This window comes from Megascapheus bottae, chromosome 27 (assembly GCF_031878675.1).
Source record: "Megascapheus bottae isolate mThoBot1 chromosome 27, mThoBot2.hap1, whole genome shotgun sequence".
NCBI lineage: Eukaryota > Metazoa > Chordata > Mammalia > Rodentia > Geomyidae > Megascapheus > Megascapheus bottae.
The window spans coordinates 9,269,660-9,289,650 of record NC_143535.1 but is presented as its reverse complement, the minus strand read 5'-3'; the positions used below and the strand labels follow the sequence as shown (position 1 = coordinate 9,289,650).

General features: G+C 43.6%; 3 protein-coding genes across 4 annotated transcripts; 2 read left to right on the top strand and 1 right to left on the bottom strand.

The window, feature by feature from the left end:
• The first annotated feature begins 291 nt into the window (after positions 1-291).
• Positions 292-11,731, top strand: Nkapd1 (NKAP domain containing 1). Of its 2 annotated transcripts, none has more exons than XM_090319515.1 (6): positions 292-350; positions 1,764-1,840; positions 4,609-4,709; positions 5,480-5,629; positions 7,583-7,636; positions 9,300-11,731. In XM_090319515.1, exons 2-6 carry the CDS (start codon positions 1,772-1,774, stop codon positions 9,802-9,804), a joined length of 879 nt encoding a protein of 292 aa, XP_090175641.1. In that variant the 5' UTR covers positions 292-350; positions 1,764-1,771; the 3' UTR covers positions 9,805-11,731. The 2 variants fall into 2 exon arrangements, with proteins under 2 accessions (XP_090175641.1, XP_090175640.1); XM_090319514.1 differs by lacking the exon at positions 292-350 and adding an exon at positions 685-884.
• A 213-nt stretch (positions 11,732-11,944) lies between these two features.
• On the bottom strand, positions 11,945-13,683 carry Timm8b (translocase of inner mitochondrial membrane 8 homolog B). Its single transcript, XM_090319517.1, has 2 exons — positions 13,475-13,683; positions 11,945-12,293 (listed from the first exon to the last, which is right to left on the bottom strand). Exons 1-2 carry the CDS (start codon positions 13,556-13,558, stop codon positions 12,126-12,128), a joined length of 252 nt encoding a protein of 83 aa, XP_090175643.1. The 5' UTR covers positions 13,559-13,683; the 3' UTR covers positions 11,945-12,125.
• A 22-nt stretch (positions 13,684-13,705) lies between these two features.
• Sdhd (succinate dehydrogenase complex subunit D) lies at positions 13,706-18,020 on the top strand. Its single transcript, XM_090319516.1, has 4 exons — positions 13,706-13,812; positions 14,857-14,973; positions 16,000-16,144; positions 17,101-18,020. Exons 1-4 carry the CDS (start codon positions 13,761-13,763, stop codon positions 17,264-17,266), a joined length of 480 nt encoding a protein of 159 aa, XP_090175642.1. The 5' UTR covers positions 13,706-13,760; the 3' UTR covers positions 17,267-18,020.
• Positions 18,021-19,991: the final 1,971 nt, after the last annotated feature.

Genomic DNA, 19,991 nt, shown 5'->3' with positions numbered 1-19,991 from the left:
GGGTTCCACACCCCCACGGGTCCGGCCGGCCGTGGGCACACAAGTCTCCTCCCATACAGTTCCGGGGTCTCCTCCGCCCCACAGCGGGCTGGCTTGTCCGCGGGCTCAGACTCGTTTCTCCTCCGCACAAGCGCCCGCTTCCTTGAGGAGCCACCCCGCCCCCCCGCCCAGGCTCCAGCGTGTGGAGCACGCTCTCCCGAGGGGAGTCTCTGGCGCTCGCTGCCGGGAGGAAGGCTTTCCCGGGAGCACAACTTCCTGTCTGGAGCGGAAGTCTCGCCCCCCCTTTTTTTTCTGCCGGGCCGCCCGCTTCCTTCCCCCCCCACCCCCGCCACGCGAGGCTGCGGCGCACGGTATGGGTGTGTTTGTGTGTGTCTGTGTGGGGAGGGCGTCTGGGGGGACGGTGACCGGGAGCTCTGAGGCCGCCGCGGGGCAGGGAGCCCGCTGACAAAGATGGGGCTGTGGTTTTTGTCTTCCTTCGGGAAGCTCCATCCCCCCCCCTTCGGACACCCTAGTTACTTCCCGGGGCCCAACGGAAGGCCTCACCCGCCCCTAGCGTCCCCGTCCCCGTGTGGGGAGCCAGCCCCAACCGCCGGGGCCGCCCCGGCCCGGCGCGCGCGGCGGGGGCTGCGCGCGGGGCCTGCGCGCCGCGGCCCGGCCCCCTGGGCCTCGGTCCGGGCCGGAGCGCTGCCCGTCGGGCTGGGCTGGGCCCCGGGTGAGGGCAGAATAACCGGTGGGAAGGCTGCGTTTTCACGAAGGACTCGGGTGAAGCTGCAGAGCTGCCTTTGAGCCCTGACTCCTTGGCTTCCTGGGTCGGAGGAGATGTTGTAATGGAGTGGTTCTTCGTCTCACACTAACAAGATGCCTGATTTCCTCAGGATCGAGGGGTGAGTGAGTGTTGGGGTGCTCGCACGAAGCCCCTGCCAAGCTTCACGTGTGAATACCTTTGTCCTCTAGTGTTTTGTTTTGTTTTTGTTTTTGTTTTTTTTTAATTTTTAACTTCTGTACGAAATAAATGCCCCGGTTTGAGAGATGGAGGTCGTTTTGCATTGGATGTTTCCAGGCGTCAGTTTTTGTGACTAGTGACGTGTGGTTTCTGACACTCGAATCTAGGCGTTTGCTTTGTTGCCTACTCATTTGGGGATCTGGAGGTTTGATTTTTTTCATCTGGCTGTGGACGTCCACGGCTTATCTGGGATTATGCGGGAGTCATGGCTGTCAGGGGAAGGGGGGGGAAACTATTGGTCAAAGGTTCAGCATCTTAGGAATTCAGCCCCTGGGCCAAACGAAAAAAGTCTAGTACCTACTTAAATAGCATTTGCATTGTGTTATGTATCGCAAATAATGCAGACCTGATTTAAAGAGTATGGGAGGTTGTGCATTGGTTATATGCGAGGACTTTTCCCCATTGTAAATAGAAAGCTGAGCACCCCTGCAGTTTATGAGTGTTGTCCCAGCACCAAGCTCCCGTGAACGCTGAAGGACAGATACTTGCCTCGTTAAAACACAGAGTTGAAGTAAAATGCTGCTCATGAAAACAGTTTGTGCCGTTGTAAGGAATGGTCATGTGCCATTATTCCTTTCATTCCTACATTAATTGTGCTCTGGCATTTAAGTGGTGAAAGAAAAACTTAAGATTTTCCTTAAGATTTTCGTCTACTAGTTGAGTGATTTTTTTTCCCTTTACCTTACACTTATTTATACTATTTAAGGGAAAATTAAAAGAACCAAGGAAATAATGAAATGTTATTTTTAATTTATTTCAGGTTGAAGGATGTCCCGGGTTCCACTGGGGAAAGTCCTCCTGAGAAATGTCATCCGACACACAGATGCTCACAATAAGGTGTGTGTTTAGGGGAGGAGAGGGCTTGAAGTGTGTGTGGGGGAGAGTACCAACCACTCATTCTTAAACATTTGAAGATACAGTGTGCCAGCATTATTATGGCACAACTAGGGAGATAGGAAATAGGAATAAATAGATAATTATACTTTGTTAATTGCTATGTAGTGGAGGCAGTTAGAAAGTACTTTAAAGCTAAGAGGAAAGAGTAATGAAATCTGCCTTTGGAAATTAGGAAAGATTTCACAGAATGAGTGGCATTTGAGCTCCTAATGTTTGAACTGGTTCTTGTCCAATACTATAAATTTACCAGATTTGAAAGATTATTCTGAACAGAGAGGACATCTTGTACTAATTTGACAACAATAAGAAAGAGTATGAGCTGGTATGGTAAGTCATGGTAGTTCAGTTCCTGGGTTCAAATCCTGTCACTACCAATAAGAAATAAAAGCATTGCTGGGCACGGTGGCTCTTAGATGTAAGGATCAAGGTTCAAAGCCAGCCTAGGTACAAAAGGACCTAAGACTTATCTCCAGTTAACCTCTAGAAAATGAGAAATGGGGCTTGTCTCAAAGGTAGGGCAAGTAGCCTTGAGCTGAAGAGCTTAGGGACAACACCCAGGCCGAGTTCAAGCCCCATGACAAAGAAAGAAAGAGAGAGAGAGGGAGAGGAAGAGAGAGGGGGGGGAGGGAGAGAGAGGGAGAGGAAGAGAAAGCATTAATCATTTGGGGTATGACAAGAAATCTTACACATCCAGAAAGAGGGGTTTGTAGGAGACAGTGACAGGAGCTAAGTGGCAAGTCCAGTATTGTGGTACTTGGAGATTCTATGTTAACTAAAAAATATATAAATTTATGCTAGATTATCACAGTTGTTTGGGAGAACTTAGAAACAGAAAACATGTTCTTGTTCTTTATGCTATTGTAGTTTGTTATGTAGAAAAAAATCAGCAGTGTGGTTTATTTTGGTTTTGACAATCTTTATGTTTAAAGACACTCAGCCTAGAGAATGTAATGACCTATCTTTACTAGGCTTTTGTTGTTTGTTGGCAGTACTAGACTTTGAGCTCACAGCATAGTGGATCCTAGTCAGATGCTCTACCACCTGAGCCAATCCCAATTCTTTTTTTTTTTTTTGCTGGTCTGGGACTTAAAGTCAGGGCCTGGGCACTGTTTCTGAGCTTCTTTTGCACAGGCTAGCTTCTACCACTTGAGTCAGAGCACCACTTCTGGCTTTTTCTGAGTAGTTGACTGGAAATATGTGTCTCACAAACTGACTTTGAACTGCAGTCTTCAGATCTCAGCCTCCTGAGCAGCTAGGATTATAGGTACAAGTCACCAGTGCCTGGCACCAATTCTCCTTTGTGGGTTTTGTTTTGTTTTTGTCAGTTCTAGGGCTTGAACTCCGGGCCTGGGCACTGGCCTTGAGCTCTTCAGCTCAAGGCTACCACTATACCACTTCAGCCACAGCACCACTTCTGATTTTTTTGGTGGTTAATTGGCGTTAAGAGTGACATGACTTTTGTACCAGGCTGTCCTTGAACTGCATTGGTCCTTAGATCTCAGCCTCCTGAGTAGCTAGGATTACAAATATGAGCCACTGGTGCCTGGCCCAATTTACTTTTACTTTTTTTTCTTCTCTTTTCCTCCTTCCTTCCCTCCCTGCCTCCCTCCCCCTCTTCCTCCCTCCCCTCCCCACCTTTTTTCTTCTGATACTGAGGATTGAACATGGAACCTTACACTTGCTCAACATGTTTTTGTTCTAATTGAGGTCTGCTTCTTGAGTAGCTAGGATGACAAATACATGCTACCATGCCCACCTTTATATTGGTGGAAATGAGGTCTTTGGGACTTTATTTTTTTGCCTGCACTGGCTTTTAAATGCACTCATCATGATCTCTGTCTCTTGAGTGGCTAGGATTAGAGACAAGAAGTACAATATTCACAGCACTAGTTTTGTGTTTTTTTTTTTTTTTTTTAAATTTGGTAAAATCTCTTGAGTTTTTGCTTCTTCTTAGTAAAATGTACTAGTTATTCCTGCATTGATTTCCTTATAAAATTGTTTAGGTTCTTACAAATGTGAGATTATTATTTGTTAATTGCACTGTGATTTTAAAATTGGACATGTAGTAAATCTCTGTTCAGGGTTACAAACTCTTTTTTGTTGTCAATCCTGGGGCTTGAATTCAGGGCCTGAGCACTGTCCTTGGGCTTATCTCAGGGTGAGTGCTCTACCACTGAGCCACAGCACCACTTTGGGCTTTTTTCTTATGTATGTAGTATGGAGGAATTGAACCTGGGTCTTCTTGCATGCTAGGCAAATACTCTACCACTAGGCCAAACTCCTGGCTGTTTACTCACGTTCTGGGGTGGGGGGGGGGGAGGGCAGCGAGGGGGCATAGGGCTTGAACTCTAGGCCTGTGTGCTGTCCCTGAGGTCTTCAACTCAAAGCTATCACTCTACCATTTGGGCCACAGTGCCACTTCCAGTTTTCTGGTGGTAAATTGGAATCTCATGAACTTTCGTGCCTGGGCTAGCTTTGAACCATGATCCTCAGATCTCAGCCTTCTGAGTAGCTAGGATTACAGGTGTGAGCCACTAGCGCCTGGTATTTATTCATGTTCTTGAAAACTCAGAATTGACTTTCCTGGTCTCTGATCATCACCTCATGTGCAATCCACAACTGTATACTGCATATTATGTATTCAATTATTTTTTGTAATATTAAATGTTATTTTAAGTGACATTTTCTTTTCTTTAAAAAAAAAATAGATTCAAGAGGAATCAGATATGTGGAAAATCAGAGAACTAGAGAAACAGATGGAGGATGCTTACCAGGGAACCAAAAGGAAAATGTTACCCAGCAGTTCAAGGTGAAGTTCAAATCTCTCTAGAACTAAAATAATTCTCATGTATTTCAGAGTCATCAGCTTTTGTTTAACAACATTTTAATATGTTAAGGATGCATGAATTCACTTCTGTGAGTCATTAAGCTTTCCCTGCTTGGTAAATCTGGATCCAAGCATAAAGATACAATGATGATTCAGTTGGAGAGACTCTTAATTTATTTGTAATGGAAAATTTGCCACCTCTGTCTTGGATTGTAAATGTTCAAGATTCTTTGAATTATAACTGTCTAACAGACTTTAACATCAGATTTTCTTCTGGTTACTCAACTGATGAATCACTACTTCCCTTTGCAATCACTTGTTATTTTAGACTTTGTTTTGGTACTTATGCTGGTATTGGTGCTAGAACTCCAGGCCAAGCACTCTTGCTTGGCTTTTTCACTCAAGGCTGGTATTCTATCACCTGAGCCACACCTTTTCCAAGTTTTTGATGGTTAACTGAAGACTGGTTTTGGACCATAGTCCTCAAATCTCAGTTTACTGAGTAGCTGGGATTACAGGCCTAAGCCAGTGGCTTCTGGCGAAGCCTTACCTCTTAAAATTGACATCACATCTCCATATAGCCTCCCTAGGGACTAAGCCTTTATTTAACACGTGGGCCTCGGGGGGACATCCAGATCCAAATTAAAAAAAGAGTAAATTTCAGTTGTTTTATTGTCCTGTTGTGTATGTGATGTTCCATAAAGTAACCCTCAGGTTGTTTTCAGATCTGAAAGTTGTGTTTTCATTTCTAGTCGAATGCGTAGCGATGGTTTTGATGAAGAGAGTCAGAGAGACTACTGGAGACCAAAGAATGTAATTTCTGGAACAGTGGAAGATGATATTCTTAAGTCCAAGTCCTGGAACAAGAAGTTATATGATTATGAAGCTAATATGCCGGACAGGTTTGTGACTAAATTTCTGTGAATTGAATTGATATTTGACTTGAGGATATGTACTTGCAAAATTAATTGTCCCTACACAAAACTGAATAAAACGGTTTATAACAGAATTATTGAAATGCTCCCAGGGTGGAAACCCAAAGATTAACTGATGATACCTTCATCATTTTGTTTATCTATTATATTTACTGGACTGTTATTTGGCAGTAAAAGACACCAAGTATTAATAATATGCCACAGCATGGGTGAGCCTATAAACCTTACACCAGGGGAAAGTAGCTACACACAAAAGCTTACATTATATGATTCTGTTTATGTGATGTCTAAAATAGGCAAATCCATGGAGACAGAAAGTGGGTTAGTAGTTGCTGTGGGTTAGAGGAACTTCCTTTTTTTTGTTATTATTTCCAATTTGGATGTCTTTTTATTTCCAGGATTTCTTAGAATAGGAACCATACTTTGTTGTTGTTGTTGTTGGTTGTGGGGCTCAAACTCTAGGCCTAGGTATTATTCCTGAGCTCTTTAGCTCAAGGCCATTGCTTTACCACTTGACACAGCACCACTTCCAATTCGCTGGTGGTAAATTGAAGATAAGCATCTTACAGACTTTCTTTCTTTTTTTTGCCAGGGCTTGAGTACTGTCCTTCTTCAAGACCCTACCACTAGAGCTATACTATCACTTCTGGCTTTTCTATATATGTCGTACTAAGGAGTCAAACCTGGGTCTTCATGCATGCTAGGCAAGCACTCTACCACTAGGCCAAACTCCCAGCCTGTCTCACAGATTTTCATACCCAGGCTGGCTTTGAATTACAATCCTCAGATCTCAGCTTCCTGAATAGCTAGGATTTTAAGTGTGAGCCACAGGTGCCTGGCAAGAACTACACTTTTTTTTTGGTCCTAGGGTTTGAGCTCAGGACCTGAGCATTGTCCTTGGGCTTTCTCAAGTCTAGAAAAGCTAGAGCTCTACCACTTGAGCCACAGTACCACTTCTGGCTTTTCTATGTATGTGGTACCAAGAAATTGAACCCAGGTCTTTGTGCATGCTAGGCAAGCACTCTACCACTATGCTAAATTCCTCGCCCAAAAACTACACTTTTTTTTTTTTTTTTTTGGTGGGTCATGGGGTTTGAACTCAGCCTAGACTCTATCCTTGAGTTCTTCAGCTCAAGACTATGGCTTACCACTTGAGCCAAGCCCCATTTCCCCTTTTCTAGAGGTTAACTGGAGATAAAAGTCTCAGGTCCTTTTGTGCACCATAACTGATTTTGAAACAACAACAACAACAACAACAAAAAGCCAGGCACAAAAAAAAAAAAGGCCAGGTACGCGGCTCACACCTGTAATCCTAGCCTCTCAGGAGGCTGAGATCTGAGGATCAAGGTTCAAAGCCAGCCCGGGCACAAAAGAACCAAAGGACCTGAGACTTATATATCTCCAGTTAACGTAGAAAATAGGAAGTGGGACTTGGCTCAAGGGTAGGGTGGTAGCCTTGGGCCGATGAGCTCAAGGGAGAGCGTTGAGGCTGAATTTAAGCCCTATGGCCCACCCCCCCCCCCCAAAAAAAAAAAGTTGCTATATGTGTCTCTTCCATATCTATTTTCTTGGTTCTGTATATGTCTCTTGGTTCTAGATATACATGTTAATAGTTTTTTGTTTTGTTTTTGTTTTTCTGTCTGTCATGGGGCTTAAACTCTGGGCCTGAGTGCTGTCCCTGAGCTCTTCAGTTCAAGGCCACCGCCCTTCCCCTGGACCCACAATCCTACTTTCCATTTTCTAGTGATTAATTGGAGATAAGAGTTTCTCATTCATTAATACCCAGGCTGGCTTTGAACTGTGATCCTCAGATCCCAGCCTTTTGTGTAGCTAGGATTATAGGTATGAGCCACCATGCCAGCAGTTTTATTTTTTTAATGTGTGCATTGCTTTAACAAATGTAATGTGTCATCTTTACAGATGGGGTCACAGTGGATATAAAGAGTTATACCCTGAAGAGTTTGAAACAGACAGGTATGATAAATTAACTTACTAAAAGTAGGATTAGTAGGTTTGTACTAGAAGTTGAATTCCTTTTACAAGTAATATATTTACTGATATACTAAAAATGTATCTAGAATCTGATGTGCTGGTATATACTTCATAGTCGCAGTGATTTCTATAAATATAGTAGTCCCCACTATCTGGGGATATGTACTAAGACCCTCATTAGATACTTGAACCCTCATATATAACGGAACATTTTATATTTTGTGTTTTCCTCTTGATACATAACTATGATCAAGCTCCATCTATTTACTTCAGATGTGGCTTTTTTTGCTATATCTGAATTGTCATCATTATTTTTGTGCTGCTTTGGGCCTTAAGTACATTGTTACCAGATGTGTGTACTGCTCTACTGTGGCAATGAATCATAACCCAGATGGCTAATAAATTACTAAGGGGTGGGTAGCTGGGCAAAAGGTAGCTGTCTCAAGTGGGATTGAGAAGCTTGTGTTCCTCAGAATGACATGCTGCTGAAAACTTAAAAGTTGTTTATTTCAGGAATTTTCCACTTAATATTTTTTAACTCTGATCATCCACAATTAACTGGATAAAGGAGTACTGGGTTAGTATCATATAGTCAGTTATGGTAGTTGAGGATTTTTACCTACATTTTCTTCATTATTGAGGGTTTTTTGTTTTGGGGTTTTTTTTTTGACCAGGCTTAGGGCTTAACCTCAGGGACAGGGCCATAGCCCTTTGTTTCCTTTGTTTTTTGCTTGTTAGTGCCCTACCACTTGAGCCATAGCTCCCTTGTCTTCATTTTAATGATGAAAAAACTCAAAGTACTAAAGTAGGTTAGTCTTAGATTCTATGTCAAGAGTTTTGATTTAGGGCTGGGAACATGGCCTAGTTGTAGAGTACTTTTCCTAGAATGCAGGAAGCCATGGGTTTTCTCGGTACCACATACACAGAAAAAGAAGGAAGTGGGACTGTGGCTCAAATGGTAGAGCACTCACCTTGAGAAAGCTCAAGGACAGTGCCCAAGCCCTGAGTTCAAGCCCCAGGATTAGCAAATAATAATAATAATCTGATTTAAAATTCAGATGTTGAGCCTGGAGTGTGATCTAGTGGTAGAGTGCTTGCGTAGTGGGTTCAGTTCCTTGGTACCACATATACAGAAAAGGCTGGAACTAGTGCTGTGGCTCAAGTGGTAGAGCTCTAGCCTTGAGAAAGCTCAAGGATGGTGCCCAGGCCTTGAGTTCAAGCCCCAGGATTGGCCCCCCCCCAAAAAAAAATCCAACTTTATTCAGGCTTCTGTCTAGAGTACAGAATATTAAACCCTTTTTTATTTTACTTTTTTGTGGGTCAAGGGGCTTGAACTCCAGGGCCTGGGCACTGTCCCTGAGCTCTTTAGCTCAAGGCTACCACCCTACCCCTGGGCCTGGGTGTTATCCCTGAGCTCTTCAGCTCAAGGCTACTCTGCCCTACCCTTGAGCCAAGACCCACTTCCCATTTTCTAGAGGTTAACTAGAGATAAGAGTGTCAGGTCCTTTTGTGCTCAGCCTGGCTTTGAACCTTGATCCTCAGATCTCAGCCACCTGAGTAGCTAGGATTACAGGTGTGAGCCACTGTGCCTGGCTAAAAACTTTTTAAAATTTCTATGTGTTTATTTTTACTTTTTTATTGGTAGTGATCACCAAGATATTACCAATGGGAAAAAAACTTCTCTCCAGATCAAATCTACCCATGAATCCCGCAAACATAAGAAGTCAAAGAAATCTCACAAAAAGAAGCAGAAAAAAAAGTCACACAAGAAACAGAAGAAAAGCAAAAAGGAAGCCACAGATATAACAGCAAATTCCTCAAGTGAGTTCTCAGAAGAAACTGGGCCCTCTTGTAACAAGAAAAGGAAGCAACCCCACAAGCGCAAGAAAAAATCCAGGAAAAAGTCTCTCAAAAAGCCTGCTTTATTTGTAGAGGCAGAAAGTGACACCTCTCAGTCAGATGATTCAGCTTCCAGCAGCAGTTCTGAGGAAAGTGAAGACAAAGAAACTGAGAAAACCAAAAGGAAAAAGACAGACACAGATGTCCATGTCCCTGTCACTAACAGTGAAATACAGGAGAGGACAAACAAACGCACAAATTGGAAAGTGGCTACAGATGAAAGGTCTGCTGAGAGCTCAGAGGATGACTAGATGGGAAAGAAACATTCTTGCTTCCCACTCGATTCTGGGTATTTATAACTCTTACTCCTTGGAGTTGTGCCAGTGACCCCTTCTGCACAGGGGTTTGAGGTCAGAGGTGTCTGTGCCATCTATCTGTTTTGCCAGACTTTCAACTTGATCCCCTTTTCTTGTCTGGGGGGAATCTGGTATTTTGTTATGAAGGTTTCTTGAAGATTATTTTTTGCAATTAATCACATTTAAGGTAAAGTGACCTAGATAGCCAATTAAAGGACCCAGGAAACTGAATTCAGTAAAAGCCTGGGTGTACTGGTTAAAATGTTGAGTTTGGGGACATCAAGGGCTGGGATGAAGAGGGGGATTGAAGGAGTGTGCTGTGTAGAATGGTTTTAACAAGAGAACAACACTGTGTTGCTCTTTGTTCAGATAGCAGGTGTCATATTGACTTGTCCTCAGTCTTGGTGCTTTGAGCCTTCTGTATTTTGACTCCACAGGTGTGGTCTAGTTTACCTAATGAGGAAATGGGCATAAGAACAAATCTTTCCCCTTTCTGGTAATCCAGACAACTGTTAGAAGGAACTTCCATTTTCTCAAATTTCCCTGCCGGACAGGGTATAGCTACTAGTATACCCCTAACACATGCTAATTGGACAGTAAATGTTTTTCTAGTTTCATGCTGTAGTCTTAAGTGCACTTGCATTTGAAATTGGTCCTTCAGTTCAAATGGGGAAAAATTAGGAATTGGTCATGCTATCTAATGATGCTCTGAAATGGATTCAGGGCAGCAACAGCCATCTAAGTATTGTTTTCCTGGGGTTTTTTTCTCTCTTTGCTATGTTGGGGATTAAGCCCAGGTTCTTGTGCATGCTATGCAAGTGCTTTACCACTGCGCTACAATTGCTAGCCCTGTTGTCTTCCTTGTTCATTTCTAATTCTATTAACGAACTTCAGATTTTCCCTGAAACTTAAGTTGAATCAGTTCCAAAAAGAAACAGGCTTCTCAGGGACATAACCCATTTCTTTCCTGTCTTGCCTTTGGGTTAAAAGCACCAAGCAGAGATCACATTATTTCCCTTTGTTATACTGTGATTCCTCTCTTAATTCCCAAGAAACCAAAATATCACTGAAAAAAGCCTGGCAGAACGTAAGTGAATTTCTCATTATGGGAAGAAAGTTCAAGTGATGCACTGTCAGTTTTCACCTGACTGTCTGTCACTTTATCAGCTGAGTGAAAAGCATGACTTTTGGTCCTGGTTCTGCCACTCAGTTATGAGTTCCAGAGCAGGTTAAGCTAAAAAAAAATCTCCCTTGCCTTATTTTCCACCCATGTAACACAAATACTTCATGGAAATGTGACAGTCTGAGACACCAGCAATAGAATACAACTATGATGACATTCCATGAAGTGACTGCTATTTTATAATTTTAACTACTAAATTGTCTTATCAAACATCAAACATTTCTAATAAAGTGCTTGGTCTTAAAATACTTGGTTGGCCGTAGGTGCTCTATCCCTTGACTATGAGTAGGTGCTGCCTTTTGGGGATACTGAAATATTAACTTGATAACTCAATTGTCAGTGTTCATGGTGTAGTTTTGGCCTTGGGGAAAGTGGAGGCTTAGTGACAGAAGAAAGGTATAATTAATTACTACCTCTTAACCTTGGAGCAAGTTAAATCTTTGCTGGAAGTAGTTTTAAGCCCCGTGTCCCCAGCATTGTTTGGTATTCTAATAGCACCTATTCCAAGCACAGATTCAAGAAAATGGGCCAGCAGAAAATAGCACCTTCAAGGAGTTGGCTCTGTTTGGGTCTTAATCTTTCCATTCTCCTACACTAGCATTTTTTTTCTCAAGGAATACACTTTTTGTTTTTCTTCCCTCCTCCTGATGTTTCTTTCCTTGGTCATGTATGAGCAATAAAGTTGTTTTCTGTTCTTCACTTTTCTCAACCTCAAGTTCTTTTCTATCTGTGCCTTAGAGAAGCCCTTGATGGTTACTTTTAATACCCATTAGATATGGGTTAGGGTGGCTCTCCAAAATTTACATTCTCCCCCATTTGTACTATCAGCCTTGGAATATATTTATTTCTAGTGTTCCTATCAGATCTCTATAGTAATCCTAAAATGAGATTTAAATGAAAGAAAAAAAAAGGTCCTAGAGCATTCACATTTATTTACTGATGTGATATAACCTGTGAATATGTGAATTCCAAATCAGATTCACCTTTGATGTGTTACTGTTAGCATCATTTGATGCTAACCTGACAGTGGGTGGGCAGCTCTCCCCCACTGGCACTTCAGTCCTCGCTGCTTCTGTCATTTCTCTCAGATGATCTACTGCCCTCCTTTCTGTACAATCTGGGCAAACCGATTGGTGATGGCAAGGGTCGTGTCAATGAAACGGTCCACGCAGCTAGAGAGACAGTTTTCAGTGCGAGAGTCTAGGCGATTCCCTGGCTTTTCCACACATTTATCCCAACATAGCTCCATGAAGTGATGCACCTAAGAAGAAAACAGTAACCATTGGGGTCTGCATATAGGTGATTCTAATTGACTTGATAAAACCATGGAATTCCTTTGTAATCTTCATTTCTCAGCGATAATGGTCCAGATTATCATCCCTACAGATGGTAACTTCTTGATGAGATACTTCATTCGCAAAGCAGCTAGCACCAACACAAAATGGGAAGATAGTACCAATCATCTTCATCAAATCACCGCACTTGTTCACTGAACTTGTACCCTTGACAGTTATTGATATTTTAACCCTGGGGAAGGGAGTGTGTCACAGATAAACCTAAGAATTTTAGTGAGCTGGGTGCTGTTGGCTCATACCTATCATCTTAATTAGGAAGCTGAGATGTGAGGATCATGGTTCAAAGCCAGCTTAGGCAGAAAAGTCTTTAATGAGATTCATCTCCAAAGAATTTTAAGTGGAGCTAGTGGCTCTGGTGGTAAACTGCTGAAAAGCTCAAGGAGCAGCACTGAAGTATTGAGGTGAAGCCCCAAGACCAGCATACACAAAGAAGGAAATGGATTTCGTCCTCAGAAAAATATGCATATGACTGCAAAAAGGTGTTCCATTTTCTTAATGTTCAGCATTCAAAGATTTTAAACTAGGGTTTTGGTTTTTGTTGATCATCCCCAAAGGGGAAAACTATTTACCCAGAACGATTATGCAAAGCATGTGTATTAACACCAAGGTCATGCCCTGATTTAGTTCATAATGGCCACACACAGGTTAGAACCATACCCAAAAGATTCCAAAATCCGTGTCCTAAACCAACAAGTCCACATTAGTTAGTTGCTTCAGAACCCAGAAACACTGCGACATGACTCTCACAAGACAAAAAGGCGGTGAGTGGCACGAAATCAAACCCCACAGTGGACGGGCATCTTGTCCGGGGCACTCAATATCCAGGGGCAGGATTAGAACCCAGATCCTTGGCCGGCTCGCCAGCCAGGTCGCTGGTTGAGTAGGGTTCCCACTCTCGTACGCGGCCCAGACCTTCCCCATCTTCTTCTTCCCATGCTGTGCCTGCTTCACCTGGGCACCAGTCAGGTTCAGGCACGGAGACCACAACTGCTCTCAGGTGGGATCCAGCCCCGTGCCGCAGGGTGCGGAGAACCGCGGGGTCCCCTGCTTTCCCTCCACCCGCCAGGGGCGCTCCCGATCCTCGCACCTGAGCTGTGAACTGTGCTTTCTGCTGTTCCGCCGCCACCAAACGCTGCAACTCTGCCTCGTCCGCCTCGCCCAGCTCCGCCATGGTCAGTGGATCGCTCAGGACCAGCAAAAACCCAGCGTGTGCGTGTGAGTGCTGGAGCGCATGCGCAGCAGGCACCGCCTCCCGACTTCCGGGATTCCTCTCACCCCCCCAGTCTCCGGGCAGAGGGGCGGGGAGAAGAAGGGAGCGTTTACAGCATAACTACTTCCGGGTTGCTGGGTGACCTTGAGTCCTTAGACGCAAGATGGCGGCACTGTTAAGGCTGAGTGTCCTCTGCGGTGCCCGGGGAGGCCGAGGTGAGGGGGTCCAGGCAGTCAGAGGCGCTTCCGGCAGCCTGGCGCGGTGGAGGGGCACGGAGCGGGGTGGGGGGAGCGAGTCAGCGCGAGAGAAAGGCATGACTCCCGTTGGCTTTCGCCCTCCGAGGCCGTTGCAGCGCGCGCGCGCGTCGCCCCGGTGTGGCGGGACCTGGGTGGGGCTGGGGCGGGGTCGCCGGAGGGGACGCTCCCGGCTGCAGGCTGCGGCCCGGCCCGTGCCCGCCGCCCGGGGTCGGTACCAGTACCACCCCCGCCACAGCTGGAGCCCCGCTCCTGGATGTGTGCTTCCAGTCCCAGCCTTGTCCTTCTCCTCTGCGGGGCCTGGGGTTTGTGACTGATGGGAGATGAGTCTCTCAGGGACTCAGGCACTGCTCCCAGCTCCTTGGCTCCAGAGATCTTGAAGGGGCTGTTGAAAACTAGATAGGTTTGCAGGGTCGACTTACCATTGTGTAGTGTTGAGACCGGTGTCTTACCATGTTGCTCAAGTCTGGAACGTAAAATCCTTCCTGAGGTCCTGGAATTACTCCAAGATACTACAAGGGCAAGCAGTCTTTTTTTTTTTTTCTTTTTCTTTTTCGAATTTATAACCTCTTGGCTATTAAGCTCATGCTCTGCTACTGAGGCCATCTGGGGCAAAGTTAGTGAAACTCTTATCTCAAAAGTAAAAGAAAAAACAAAGCAGCTGGGAGTAAACCTAAAATGCATAGTTGGAATTACAAGTGTGAGCTACCACCATGCCTGGCCTAGTATTCTTTTTTTTTTTTTAAGTGGTTATTCTTCATTCTTTCAATAGCTATTTAGTATGCTTTCATAGTAACCCAGTGAAATAGGAGCGATCTTCATGTTTACAGATGAGATATTACGTATTACAAAGGTACATAATATTACTTTGTACGTGTGTTACTTTGTAATACCTATGTGGTACAATTTCATATGTGAAGTATATAAGTGGCTTGCATATGCTCATGTAGAAGTCTCACTGTTTTGAAGAAGGGCTTATAGTCTTTGTAACATTTCGTCCCTCAGCTCTGTTCCTCCGAGCCCCAGTGATTAGACCTGCTTCTGTGTCAGCATTTCTCCAGGATTCGCCTACCCCAGGCTGGTGTGGAACACAACAAATTCACCTGTCACCAAGCCGATATGGTATATTCTCTCCAATGTTGCTTCTTTGCTGCTTTCTGGGCTCTGACCCCTGCCTCCTGAGTAGCTAGGATTACAGGTGTGAGCCACTGATGGGCCCAGGCTTGTTTTGGACTTTCTTGTAACTGTTGGTGCAGAAAAAAAAGACTGTGATCCTAAAAGTTGGCCTCGAACCTTTGCCTCTTTTTGAGTTGGCTGCTTTAACTTTGTTTTGGGAGAATAATAATATATTCCTTCCAAAGATTAGAAGATGCAGGGGCTTGAACACAGGGCCTGGACACTGTCCTTGGACACTTTTTGCTCAAGGCTAGCATTCTGCCAATTGACCCATCACACCACTTCTGGCTTTTTGTGAGTATGTGGTACTGAGGAATCAAGCCCAGGGCTTCGTGGCATGGTAGGCAAACACTGTACCACTAGGCTACACTTCCAGCTCCACAAATATTGTGGGGTTTGTTTTGTTTTGTTTTGTTTTTTGTTTTGCCAGTTCTGGGCTTGAGTTCAGTCCTTGGATTTTTCTCAAGGCTAGAACTCTACCATTTGAGCCTCAGCACCACTTCCAACTTTTTTTTTTTTTTTTCTATGTATGTGGTACCAAGGAATAAAACCTGGGTTTTCATGCATGCTAGGCAAGCACTCTACCACTAGGCCAAACTCCCAGCCCTCACAAATATTGTTTTAAAGGAGTTTTTCAGGCATCACTGGAATATATTCATAAGGTATGATGCATATATATTCATAAGGTATCTATCTATTCTACTGGAGTCCAACAGTGGCTTATTCCACAAAGATATTTTGTCTAGCCTCTAAGCAAAGTGAATGTGTCTTCTGAGAAGTACATTCAGGCAAGGAGACCCCTGTGTTAAAAGACTTAAAAAGGGACTGTCAATTATAGGTTTTATTCTTGTATTTTAGAGTTAAATTTTATGTGTATCCTGTTTCCCATTCTGTCAGTTTAGGTGATTGTGCAGTAAATGTTGAGTGTCTCCTCTCAGCTTCTCAGCTCATGTGAATTTCCTCTGCTTGCAGCTGGTTCCACAGCTGCATCTCTCCATTGGACTGGTGAGAGGGTTCTTGCTGTTGGCCTTTTAGGCCTGCTTCCAGCTGCATATTTGAATCCTTGCTCTGCGATTGACTATACTCTGGCTGCAGCCCTCACACTCCATAGTTACTGGCAAGTACAGCAGTCTTTTCCTTTCAGTGTTGGCTGCTCAATTGTCTGTTTTAAGCTTGTCTTGTATGTTGTATATAAGGAAGACGTTAACCTACTCAAGACCTGTAGAAAACAAAAACAAAACGCTTACATTCTCCCACTTATATATCCATCACTATTATTTTTGTGAGGAAGGAAGGAGGAAGACAAGGTCTTGCTGTGTAACCCAGACTGGCTTTGAATCATCCTTGTGATTCTCCTATCTCTGCCTCCTGTGTGCACAACCTCCTATGTGCATGCCTAGCCCATGTCAGGTCCTTGGGGTCCAGAGTTCAAGTCCCAGTACTAGCACACAAATCTGGGAACTTTGAGTCCAAGGACTAAAGTTATCTTTATTGTATATTGTGGTTATCTTTATTATATATTTGGAAATTCTTCATTTCTTCATTTTAATTTATCTTTCTTAGCACAAGTACTTTGGTTTATTACCTCACAATAAGTATTAATTCCACCTATGAAATGGTGCATGTAGCCAGGAGCCAGTGGCACACACCTATAATCTTAGCTATTCTGGAGGCTGATATCTGCAGATTGTGGTTTGAAGCCAGCCTAGGAAAAAGAAGCCCCTCTTATCAAAGAGGGACTATGGCTCAAGTGGTAGAATGCTTGCCTTGAGCAAAAAGAGCTCTGGGATAGTGCCCAGGTCAAGTTCAAGCCCCATGACAGACTGGGGAAAAAAACAAAACAAAACAAAAAAACAGTGGCTACACAAAATCATTGGAAAGAGCAGACAGTTAATGGAGTGACAAGATAACCCTGAATGTTTTATTTTAACCAAGTTATCTGTATGGCCTTTTAACTACACTTGTGATTTTTTTCTTTGTTTTGTGTGTGTGTGTGTGTGTGTGTGTGTGTGTGTGTGTGTTGTCATTTTTTCTTCATTTGTGTGATAATTTTTTTATTGTTTTATTTTTTAGGGGCCTTGGACAAGTTGTTACTGATTATGTTCATGGGGACACATTGCCGAAAATTGCCAGGACAGCCCTCGTGCTCTTCTCATCTTTAACCTTTGCTGGGCTTTGCTATTTTAACTATCACGATGTGGGCATCTGCAAGGCGGTGGCTATGCTGTGGAAGCTGTGACCTCTCCATCCATTCAGAGTTGATTGTATGCGCCTTTGTCTGCTCTGTCATGCCATTCAACTTTCAGTAAAAAAAGAAATAACAGATGAGTACATTGGTGTATAAACCTCCTGATTACATGGTTATTTTTCAGAATTTGATGTGGAGGAAAGATTTGAGAGGAATTCGATCTAAGAAACTGAGACTGTGTTTTGTGTTGTGGTGAATGAATGCTTTGTCTCCCAGCTCACAAAACTCACGGTGTCAGTAGTATATATGGTTGTTTCTGTTGTAGTTTTGTTTTGAGTTTTTTTTTTCTCTTATCAACTTATCAATCTCATTTGAAAAATTTAGCTTTACTGCTATGAATACATGATTATACTTTTGGTTTTGTCCTGGAAATAATGGACAGAGGAAAAGCCTATTTGTTTGTGAATAAAGACTTTGCAGAAAGTTGGGTGGTATTTAAATTTTGGAAGTGTCTCTCAGTTCTGTTGCAACTGGAACTGATGGTCACATGTCCTATGGAAACATCAAAATTTGAAGGTGCTTTATCTCACAGATTTCTAAATCCTAGAAAGGAAGCTCAGAGCTTCCCCAATAGATGTACTAAAATTTAGGAGCAAGATTTCCCTTGTAGGTGTACTAAAATATTTCAGATTCCAAACATTTCATGCTCAAAAGTAAGTAAAATGGTTTCCCACTATGGGGATTGCTAATGAGAAAATGTATTCTTTGAAAACTTTTTTTTTTAAATAAAAAATTGTATAATATATTCTATTCTTTTATGCACTAGCTGTTCCTACTGTTTTAGGTTTTTGTTGTTGTTGTTGTTTTGTTTTTTAAATATGCGGTCTTTGTTGCCCATTCTAGCCTCCAACTCTTGCACTCAAACCACACTCCTGTTTTAGTTTTCTGAGTTACTGGGACTGCAGGTATATTCTACCATTTCTGGCCATAACCTTTTTCATTACAATTAAATGTTGTATCCAGAGCTCTCAAAAGGACTGGGTATTAAATTTCCTTCTGGAGCTTAAGAACAGACACACAGCTGGGAGTGTGGCCTCGTGGTAAGAGTGCTCACCTAGCATGCATGAAGCTCTGGGTTCGGTTCCTCAGTACCACATACTCAGAAAAAGCCAGAAGTGGAGCTGTGGCTCAAATGGCAGAGTGCTAGCCCTGAGCAAAAAGCGTCCAACGACCGTGCCCAGGCCCTGTGTTCAAGCCCCAGAACTGGCAAAAGGAAAAAACAAAGAGCAGACACAAAATACTATAATACAAGAAAAGATACAGTAGATGGAAACAGGTATAAATTTGGTATGAGTGGGGAATGAAGATTTAGTAATAGGAATTAGAATTTGATTAATGGTGTTTCTGTGAATACTGGCCTTTGGAATTGTTACATTCCATATGCATTTAGTCTGGGCTAAGAGTGAAGTGTGAGACTGTTTCAGTGGCTTGTGCCTGTAATCCTAGCTACTCAGGAAGCTGAGATCTGAGGATCAAGGTTCAAAGCCAGGCTGGGCACTAAAGTTCATGAGACTCCTATCTCACCAGAAACCAGAAGTGGCACTGTGGCTCAAGGGATAGGGTGGTAGCCTTGAGCTGAAGAGCTCAGGGACAACATCCAGGCCCAGAGTTCAAGTTCCACAACTGAGGAAAAACAAAAAAGGGAAGTGTGAGGCTTGAGGTTTTTCCTAGCAATATAGGTATTGACATTTAGCACTTTCAGAAGGACTTTTACCCGGCAGCCATCTAGAAAGGGTATGCCTGTTCTTGAATGTCTGTACTGGAGGTTATAAAAATCTGTACCATAAGGTGCCTGTGGTCTTGTCAGATGGAGATATGCACTCATTGAGTGTTAGGAAGAAGGGATTGTTTCACAGTGGGTCATAGGCTTCAAACAGGTGAGACTCAGTGGCTTACCATTTGGTGGTGGTGGGACTTGTTACTGCTTAAGCCTGGCGCGGTGTCTCACAGTACCCCATGCCTGTAATCCTAGCTACTCAGGAGGCTGAGATTTGAGGATCAAGTTTCAAAGCCAGCCTGGGCACAAAGGGACCCAAGACTCTTATCTCCACCTAACCTCCAGAAAAGGGGGTAGTAGTCTTGAGCTGAATTACACAGGGACGGTGCTTAGTTAGGCCCAGTGGTAGGGCGGTAACCTAGAGCTGAAGAGCTCAGGAACAGCGGCCAATCCAAGTTCAAGCCCGACACACGCACACACACAATTCTCCATAGGCAATGACTCCGCTTAATGCCCATATTCCCTCTTGCCAGGCTTCTGGTATACCAATGTTCTGATAGAGTGATGAAGTGGAGATCCTCAGAATCAATGAGAGCAGCACCTGCAGAGCAGAGAACTGCAGTCACCTCCAGCATCTCATCCCATTTTGGATCTGGAAAGTGGTGTAGTGGCAGTATGCATTAGATGGTGAGGGAGAATTATGCCCCAGGTTCCAGTTGGATTTTTTTGTTAGGTATGTAGGACATGATTGTGAACTGCAGCAATGGAAAATGAGGCATGTACTGTTCTGCAAGGAGTTTAAGTGACTTGAAGAAAGACATTTAGGAAAATTGGTAAGCCTGAGGTAGGACGGAAGAAAGGGCCTGAATTTCAACAGTGGCAAAGGAAGGAGTTAACTTGCAAAGTATCAGCACACACACATCCACTCACTTCTGCCTGAGCTTACCATAGTCTCTCTCCAACCTCTCCCTTTTGTGAGCTTTACTATTCTTAGCAGTT

Excerpts from the sequence above, each read along its gene's own strand:
- Nkapd1 (XM_090319515.1), top strand. The coding sequence starts at position 1,772 with ATGTCCCGGGTTCCACTGGGGAAAGTCCTCCTGAGAAATGTCATCCGA. Across the intron at positions 5,630-7,582 it reads GAAGCTAATATGCCGGACAG|ATGGGGTCACAGTGGATATA; the intron begins GTTTGTGACTAA and ends TCATCTTTACAG. Across the intron at positions 7,637-9,299 it reads GAAGAGTTTGAAACAGACAG|TGATCACCAAGATATTACCA; the intron begins GTATGATAAATT and ends TTTTATTGGTAG.
- Timm8b (XM_090319517.1), bottom strand. The coding sequence starts at position 13,558 with ATGGCGGAGCTGGGCGAGGCGGACGAGGCAGAGTTGCAGCGTTTGGTG. Across the intron at positions 12,294-13,474 it reads AAGCACAGTTCACAGCTCAG|GTGCATCACTTCATGGAGCT; the intron begins GTGCGAGGATCG and ends TTTTCTTCTTAG.
- Sdhd (XM_090319516.1), top strand. The coding sequence starts at position 13,761 with ATGGCGGCACTGTTAAGGCTGAGTGTCCTCTGCGGTGCCCGGGGAGGC. Across the intron at positions 14,974-15,999 it reads CCTGTCACCAAGCCGATATG|CTGGTTCCACAGCTGCATCT; the intron begins GTATATTCTCTC and ends CTCTGCTTGCAG. Across the intron at positions 16,145-17,100 it reads CTCACACTCCATAGTTACTG|GGGCCTTGGACAAGTTGTTA; the intron begins GCAAGTACAGCA and ends TTTATTTTTTAG.